The sequence below is a fragment of the Sinocyclocheilus anshuiensis genome, unplaced genomic scaffold (genome assembly GCF_001515605.1).
Source record: "Sinocyclocheilus anshuiensis isolate Anshui unplaced genomic scaffold, SAMN03320099.WGS_v1.1 scaffold702, whole genome shotgun sequence".
NCBI lineage: Eukaryota > Metazoa > Chordata > Actinopteri > Cypriniformes > Cyprinidae > Sinocyclocheilus > Sinocyclocheilus anshuiensis.
In genome coordinates this window covers 797,969-806,954 of record NW_015548184.1, presented here as the reverse complement: position 1 = coordinate 806,954, position 8,986 = coordinate 797,969, and the positions used below count along the sequence as shown (strand labels likewise).

At 34.1% G+C, this 8,986-nt stretch overlaps 2 protein-coding genes across 6 annotated transcripts in view; both read left to right on the top strand.

The window, feature by feature from the left end:
• LOC107704909 (tyrosine-protein phosphatase non-receptor type 6-like) overlaps positions 1–7,461 on the top strand; it is a 22,799-nt gene extending 15,338 nt beyond the window's left edge. For 4 of the 5 annotated variants that reach the window (XM_016507954.1, XM_016507956.1, XM_016507955.1 and 1 more), the window contains 9 exons: positions 527–623; positions 754–833; positions 939–1,085; positions 1,283–1,417; positions 1,971–2,125; positions 3,199–3,266; positions 3,765–3,916; positions 6,471–6,544; positions 7,039–7,461. In XM_016507954.1, the coding sequence (XP_016363440.1) occupies positions 527–623; positions 754–833; positions 939–1,085; positions 1,283–1,417; positions 1,971–2,125; positions 3,199–3,266; positions 3,765–3,916; positions 6,471–6,544; positions 7,039–7,141 (1,011 nt within the window). In that variant the 3' untranslated portion in view covers positions 7,142–7,461. Of the gene's footprint in view, positions 1–526; positions 624–753; positions 834–938; positions 1,086–1,282; positions 1,418–1,970; positions 2,126–3,198; positions 3,267–3,764; positions 3,917–6,470; positions 6,549–7,038 lie in introns of all 5 variants that reach the window. The other variant, XM_016507957.1, reaches the window with a different exon arrangement.
• A 1,039-nt stretch (positions 7,462–8,500) lies between these two features.
• The window catches only part of LOC107704908 (retinol-binding protein 1-like), a 4,253-nt gene continuing 3,767 nt past the window's right edge, over positions 8,501–8,986 (top strand). Inside the window, exon 1 of the mRNA XM_016507952.1 lies at positions 8,501–8,960. Within this exon, the coding sequence (XP_016363438.1) occupies positions 8,885–8,960 (76 nt within the window). The 5' untranslated portion in view covers positions 8,501–8,884. The remainder of the gene's footprint in view (positions 8,961–8,986) is intronic.

Genomic DNA, 8,986 nt, shown 5'->3' with positions numbered 1-8,986 from the left:
ATATCTCTTTGGATTTGAGACTTTAGTCTTTGCAACTTTACAGATCTTCTTTATGCACCAAGAGCTTGTAACGCTCCAAAGAGAAAGGAAAAATTTAAATCGTATCATATGACCCCTTTAAGAGATAATTATTTGGATTTATTTATTTATTTTTTACATTTGGAGTTTTTACTTTTTTTTTTTTTACATAAATGGCAAAAAGAGATAAAGTTGCTGGCATATGTCTTATAACCATCAAGTTTTTTCACATCATTTACATGAGCTTGTGAGTCTGATTAAAGACAATTCATGCATTTTTACAGCCATTTTTGTACTTCTAACACTTGGTACAGGTTGGTAAAAAGAATTTGCTCAACTGTTGCTAAAATTGGAGGCTCTCTGGTCGTAGTAAGGTTAGACCACAGGAGCCAAACGATCGTTCAGAGCTACTCTCAACAAGCAGGATGTGGTCACGTGTACTCTCTATCTTAATTTCTCTCACTGTCTGTGCTATTTCTGATCTATAAATCTGTTTTTCTGCTTGCAGGCGCTGCAGAAGTTGGAAACTAAGGTAACGAAGAGCAGAGATGAAGGAATGAGATCAGAAAACAAAAGCAAAAACAGATACAAGAACATCCTTCCCTGTGAGAAATGAATCTGGTCACAATACAGTATTTCTTTGAAAAATATATAAATGAAATATGTTTAATAGTGATAATTTGCATACATTCTGACAGTTTTTATAATAAATATTCAAATTTCTTCTTTTTTCAGTTGATGACACTAGGGTTACCCTGCAAAACGCAGATCCCAATGTTGTTGGCTCTGATTACATCAATGCCAACTACATTGTAGTACGTCCACAACATAAATCACACCATAATCATAAATCTCTCAAATTCTTTTGTTAAACCCTCTCTTTTCCCTCCTCCTCTCTCTTTCTGTATGTCTGTTCACAGAACAAATTAATGGATATTAATTACCAGAAAGTTTACATTGCTTGTCAAGGCTGCCTCGCAACAACTGTAAACGATTTCTGGCAAATGGTATGGCAAGAAAAGTCACGAGTAATCGTCATGACAACAAGGGAGGTTGAGAAAGGACGGGTTAGTAATTGTTAACATTCTTCCCATTTATAATTCATTCTGTTTTTTATTTAGTGTTATTATCTTTTATTATTATTAAATGCACTTACTATTATAGCCTTGCAGTCAAAAACGTAGAAAATGTCTCGAATGCAAATGCAACATTTCAAGGTCTAAAAATATACAGTTCCTTTTCTTGTTACATGCGCCCTCTGCAGAATAAGTGTGTGCCATACTGGCCTACTACTGAAGGAGAGTCAAAGGAAGCAGGCAGATATGTGGTGACGTTACTGAGTGAGAAGGATGCCGCTGATTATAAGGTCAGAGTGATGGAGCTCACAGCACCACACCGGGTAAGAAAACAGTCTTTTCAATACCTTTGTGCAAACATTCACACTAGCACACACCACATTTCTGCATACAGCACTTGCGGCCCAGATTCTGTCCCTATATCTCATTCTCTTTCAATGCACTTTATACCTTTGCCTTGACAAAACAGTATCATGTGAACACAGTATTGTGTCTTTAAAATGTGGCCTTTCTGTTATTAACAAACACAGTTTCATTATACAGTAGTTAGATCAAAAGTCAAAAAGTGAGACCACTTTAAGACTTCAATTTTAGGATTTTGACAAATTTTAGAACTATAAATGAATAAATAAATAAAGAAAAATTAAGACGTGTGCCTTAAAATACTAAAACATATTTGGACATTTATATTCATTTTTCAAATGCGTTTTTTGATGGAGTTTTTCATGAACACGTGCCTTATGTACAAAAAACTATGTTCATTTTAATTACATCTTTTCACTAAGATCATTATGCTGGCTGTAGTATTTTTTTTAAATTAAAAATATAAGTAAAATGTTTCTTAAATCAGAAATCTCTTTACTTTTCTGATTTCAGAAAGAGCCAGCTCGCACCATTTGGCACTACCAATATTTGAGCTGGCCGGATCATGGCGTGCCACAAGAGCCTGGTGGAGTGCTTAGCTTTCTGGAGCAGGTCAACGTCAAACAGCACGAACTGTCTTCAACTGGACCTATGATCATCCACTGCAGGTACTTACTCACAACAGAGCCTCTTATAGCTTAATCTACCACTTGGGGGCTTCATGAGCACAAAACATTCTATTTCATGCTATTTCAGATGTCCATAAAATATACATCTGAATATTGTTGACATTTTATAGGCAGCATTGAACACTGATGCTGGTTTAAATGCCACTTATTTTGCGTAACATCTTTGGGAAAAGCCTTTTTTTTTTTTTTGTAGTGAACTGGTTAGATTAACACATTAATTTTTAATGAAATCCGAGAGCTTTCTGACCCTGCGTAGACCACAACGCAACTGACATGTTCAAGGCCCAGAAAGGCAGTAAGGACATCATTAAAATAGTCCATGGGACATCAGTGGTTCAACCGTAATGTTATAAAGCTTCGGGAATACTTTTTGTGGGCAAAGAAAGTACTCTCATGAACAAGCGACAAAGACTGACACGGAAGAGAAGAAGTTGTTGAATAAAGTTGTCATTGTTTTTTTTTTGCGCACAAAAAGTATTCTCGTAGCTTCATAACATTACGGTTGAACCACTGATGTCAACAATGTCCATACTACCTTTCTGGGCCTTGAACATGGTAATTGCATTGCTGTCTATGCAGGGTCAGAAAGCTCTCAGATTTCATCAATATCTTAATTTATCTGAATTTGGGTTTCAAAGATGAACAAAGGGCTTATGGGTTTGGAATGACATGAAGGTGAGTAATTAATGACAGAATTTTTGGGTGAACTATCCCTATATGCAGTTTTTAGTTAGTTTAATGTCAACAATATTCAGATGTGTATATATAAATAAGAGAACAGTGTAGTACATTTCATATCTTGGCATGAAATGTAATACACGCTGGCAGTCTTAGGCAGGGAGGTTTAGGCAGTCGTCACACCACTTAGCATTTCGTAATCACAGTACATGCTTGAACTTTTCATGATCCCATACTCCCCACTCTAAACCTTTAAATTAATAGTTTGTTTACTCTTTAGTATTAACATGTGCTGTGGGAAATTCAGTGTCTCATGACCTCTGCAAGCTTGAAGAGATATCTTCAGTTATTTGTTGTTTAATGTGTTTTGGCAGTGCTGGTATTGGGCGAACAGGAACCATTGTGGTAATCGACATGCTTATAGATAACATTGATGCTAAAGGTGAGTTTATATCACTCTGTGTTGAGGTTTTTGAGGTTTTCTTACTTTTACTATGAAAAAGAAATCAGCTTTAAAAAGTCAACAGCCTGGTGTCTGATTCAGTCTCTAGCTGAAGCAAGATATTAGCCATTGTGCCCTTTTAGAAAAGCACTTAAAACCTCAGGGATTGTCCTGGTAATACCTTCATGGTACCATTCTTTGGCAACATCACATGAAAGGCCATAGGTTTGATTCCCAGAGAACTGATGAACTCATGAATTAATGTCCTCAGGCTTTCTGGAACCTACAATATGTTTGGCTAACATGCTTCCCTTCTAAATGGTCCAGATATTTTTACACAAATCAATACAGTTAGTCTTATAATCTTATAATAGGCTTATTCTTAGTTGTTGCAACCACATTTCACATGAACACCTCTGGGTGGTACTTCTTTTTAGATCCTGGATCAAACATGGTCGCAGTTTTTGCAAATGATTCTAAAGATGTTGTCTTTGTCAGGTCTGGACTGTGACATCGACATCCAGAAGTGTATTCAGATGGTTAGAGAACAGCGGTCTGGCATGGTGCAAACCGAAGCACAGTACAAGTTCATCTACTTGGCTGTGCTACAGTATATAGAGTCGACGAAGGTTACACGAAGGGCTGTCATGGTAAGAACATGGCTGAGGATCATGGTGAGAGGTTTTTGAAATGCAATAAAGGGAATAAAAGGAAATTAAGCCAGTATTTGGTTTGGGGTCAGTAAGATACACTATTTAAAAGAATGAATACTGATATTTAGCAACAAAAAAAAAGTTAATACATCTCTATAAAGTTACAAAAGCTATCTATTTCAAGCAAATGCTGTTCTTTTGAACTTTCTATTTATCAAAGAATCCTGGAAGAAAAATGTATCACAGTTTCCACAAAAATATTAAGCAGCTCAATTGATTTCCGCATTGATAAGAAATGAGTCTTGAGCACCAAATCAGCATAATTTGAATGATTTCGGAAGGATCATGTGACACTGAAGGCTGGAGTAACAGCTGTTGAAAATTCAGCTTTGCCATCACAGGAATAAATTACATTTTAAAATATATTAACCTCCTGAGACCCAGAAAAAAAACATTTTGTGAATTTAGTATTTTTTCATGTCATTACATTGTTTAGAGCATAGGAATAAAAAAAAAAAAAGAGTATAGGGAAAAAAAAAAAAAAAAAAAAAACAATTTTGAAAAATGACATTTTATTCATGTTATACTATGTCCTCTGTAGAGGACAACCGGACTCAATTTAAAATAAATAAATAAATACAATTTTATTGGCATAGGCAAAAACAATTGATTTTTATAGGTTTCAGGATAAAACATTTTTTAGGTTTCAGGACTTTTTTCATACCAAACTTTGTATAAAGATTATTCTCAACTATGTTATGAAAGATATAACAGAATGATTTGATATACCATTTTTCTTTATGCAGTATGTGTATAAAATGGCCATAAATGGGTTTTCCCTTTATATACAATAAATCTATAAACTGTATCTAATTTGCATATTATTGTGTTCTTGGGGCAATATGTAATGAAAATATAAGTGTAATAATGCGAGTAATAATTGGCAAGATTTTCATAATAATATCTAATATTTCATAGGAATATTGAAATAAAATTTCTTCTCCCAAAATGCGTAATAAACATGCTTTTAGTCCTGGTGTCCTCTACAGAGGACATGTATGAAATCAACATCCTGTTTCGTAACAGAAAGTCACATTTTGATTTGAAACCCCATAACATTTTCCTGAGATGTTAATTTATGACAAATGTTTTGTAATTATCATTTAAATCTGGCTAATTTTCAAATTGTTTGTCATAAATAAACATCTCAGAAAAATGTTATGTTTCAAAAATATGACTTTTTGTTACGAAACTGTAGAAGACACCAGGACAAACGGCATTTTAATCAGGCATTTTGGGAAGACACATAGGGTAAGAAATTATAGATCAATATTCCTATGAAATATGAGAAATTCTTATGAAAATGTTGCCAAGTTATTACTCCCATTATTACGCTTCTTTTTTCATTATGGTTTGCCCCAAGAAAACATTAATATGTAAATTAGATGCAGTGTATAGATACATTGTATAGAATGGGAAAACCAATTTATGGACATTTTATACAGATATTCCATAAAGTACAGTAGTATATCAAATCATTCTGTTATATCTTTCATAACAACTGAGAATAATCTTTGTACAAATTTGGCTAAAAATAGCCTGAAACCTAAAAACTGATTGGTGAATAAAGAAATAAAGATTGTTTTTGCCTACACATGCCTTTTCATGTATATATATATATATATATATATACATGAAAAGGCATGTATAGGCAAAAACAATGTTTTATATTTTAATTTACCAATCAGATTTTAGGTTTCAGGCTATTTTTAGCCAAACTTTGTACAAAGATTATTCTCAACTATGTTATGAAAGATATAACAGAATGATTTGATATACCATTTTTCTTTATGCAGTATGTGTATAAAATGGCCATAAATGGGTTTTCCCTTTATATACAATAAATCTATAAACTGTATCTAATTTGCATATTATTGTGTTCTTGGGGCAATATGTAATGAAAATATAAGTGTAATAATGCGAGTAATAATTGGCAAGATTTTCATAATAATATCTAATATTTCATAGGAATATTGAAATAAAATTTCTTCTCCCAAAATGCGTAATAAACATGCTTTTAGTCCTGGTGTCCTCTACAGAGGACATGTATGAAATCAACATCCTGTTTCGTAACAGAAAGTCACATTTTGATTTGAAACCCCATAACATTTTCCTGAGATGTTAATTTATGACAGTTAAAAAATTAGTCAGATTAAATGATCATTACAAAATATTATCATATTGCCATAAGTGTTACATTTGATCACTAATTTAATGTCAGCCAAGACCAAGGAGAGGGAGTGGTCATGGTGAAACTTCCAAACATTTGGTGAGCATAAGCACCTCTTTTGAAAATATTAAACAAATTTAATGACCCCAAACTTTTCAACAGTAGTATATCCATTTGCCCTCAAAACGGTTCCCATGCAATATCTTATCAAAGTCAACACTGTAAAAAAAAGGAAGATAAGACTGATATCTAGTTTTCTGTGTCTCCCATCTGTTGTACTTAGTATTGCTATTGATTTTTTTTTTTATCTTTCTGTTACAGGAAACAGAAACCGAATATGGAAACCTCTCAATTCAGTCTAAACACCAGAAGGCCAGTCGCAAAGCCTCTGCAAAGTAAGTAGACTTCTGCTTGTAGTGCATCCCCAAATACTCCCACAACCATCCAGAAACATTCCTCTTACGTCCCCTTATCTTCCTCGAATCGATGAACTCTCAGGCACACGGCCATCTGCTTACACAAGCTTTTTGGAAGCCTTAGAACCATTGTGCAATGTCCAATTGAAAGAGAAAGAGTTGATCTAATCATTGGCTTACTGGACAATCTTTGGCAAGCCTCTCTCTCTCACGTTTTTGTGGTTTGGGTCAGTTAATAGCTCAAGCTGCTGACAAAACAAAATGTTGTAGACTGCAAATAAAATGAGAACTTATTAAAACAACTAAGTATAATCATAACAACTTCTGCATAATGAAGTCTAACGGCATTTAAATCCAAGCATTGCAGTGGACTTCTCATTCACTCCTTTGTTTCTCTAGAAGTTGGGATGGTTATGATGACTGCTATAAGTTAGTGACTAATCAGTTATACTGATTTTTTCCCCTTTTTTCAGAAAAAATGAAGACGTTTATGAGAATCTGGGAGCAAAGGGAAAGAAAGATGTCAAAAAACAGAAATCGGAGGATAAGAAGAGTGGATCTGTCAGGAAACGATAAAAATAGAAAAGAAAGAAAGAAGATGAAATTTAATTTTGCTTCATGATTGTACAGCTTATTTTAAAATAAGAAAACTGAGCCAGGGTTTTTACAGAGATGCCAAACTATTTGACCTTATCAAACAAATCTTGCTATGTTTTTGTCTATGTGTATTAGTTAATTTTTTAATATTTAGTAAAAATTTGTTAAGTAAATTCACCAAGCAGTAATTTATATAAATCATCCACTCGTTCTCAGTTTTAATAAAAGTCATGTCCAAAGACTGTCATCCCTGGCCATTATGTTTATCTGCTGTAATAAAATGAAGGCATGTTTGCATAGAATGTTTAATTTTCCGGGATGTTATTGTAACAATGAGGCTGAATGGAAAGGTTGATGTCCTGCAGAGATGATACGCACAAACTCTGGCCTGATGCCAGAGAGAGAGAGGGACCTGACTCATTCATATTCTTTACATCAGAGAGCTGTAGACATCAGGGTCAAATGTGGCCCTTGATCAGTGAACCCCATACAGGGCTGACCTCATTTAACTCAGAGGCACAGCAGGAAAAACATTAGGGGAAATGAATGAACTTTACAGAGTGCCACATGAGCAACAGAACAAAGTGTGTCAGAGAAAAAGAGTGTGAGAGAGCATGGTTTGATTATGAGGTACAAACGTAAATTGTGAATTTTATGATTGGGTTTAAAAATATTTTGTTTTCAGTATTACCCAACTTCTATCAAACTGAGAGGAAATTATTTAATAATAAATGTTATTCTTAGAATAAAATATTCTAAATATTATTTGTAATATTATTATTACATAAATATTATTATAATATTATAATTGATCCTATAATTGACTGACAATCATTACCAACTGACATTTTGCTCATATAGCTATTAGCCTAAATGCAATTGGTCCACATCGTTAGACACAAAATGTAATGACAATATTATTATTAAAAATATAATAATAATAATTTATTATCACTGAGATACAATTATAGTTTTTATAATTTGAATTCGTTTTTATTTTTTACTTTCAGCTTTTATTTAAAGTTTAGGCCAAGTCGTGTGTCGTTACATTTTTTATAGTTTTTTTTTTTTTAAATACATCTATATTGCATTAGTTTTTTATTTCAGTTTTCATTTTAGATTTTTCACTACATCGAATTAAACTAAACACTTTCTGCAGACATATAGTTGCATATTTAATAAGATGACGCATAATTTGCATATTTAAAGGGGTAAATTCCCAATAACTCATTCTTTTTGTGTGCATTTTTATATACTAAAGTTACATTTTGACAGAACCGCAGGGACACGTGCACCTGTAGCACCTCCCCTTAATGCCTGCAAAGCAATCCCAAAATCAGGGAGGATTTGGTCTTTGACTCTTTGCTCTGTTCGGAGTTGAGCTGGTTTGGGAGGAGTCGTAGCCGCTTTTGGGTCTACTGTACAGAGGACGAAGCGGAGCTAGGTCTTGGAGCATTGTGTAACGCAACATCACGGAATAAATTCCCGGAAACACTGACCAGACCACGGATTCTGCTCGGTGTCTTCACTTCGCGTGCTGTTAGTAGGAAACGGCGTCAATCGCTATAATTTAACCAAATTAACTAGTGTACAATGCGATAGTGCTGCCTAGAGACACGGATAGAGATCAGGCAGATAACCGGAGAGAAAAGCAAGCCCACGGTGGCAGAGATCACACAAAGTTTAGTTGGATTCGTGTCAAACAAAAAACAAACTGAGAAAATGTCCAAACCTAATTATGCTGGCATTTACAACATGGTTTCCCAGGACAATTTTGAAGAATATCTCGCGGCTTTGGGTAAGCAACAATACATTATATATATA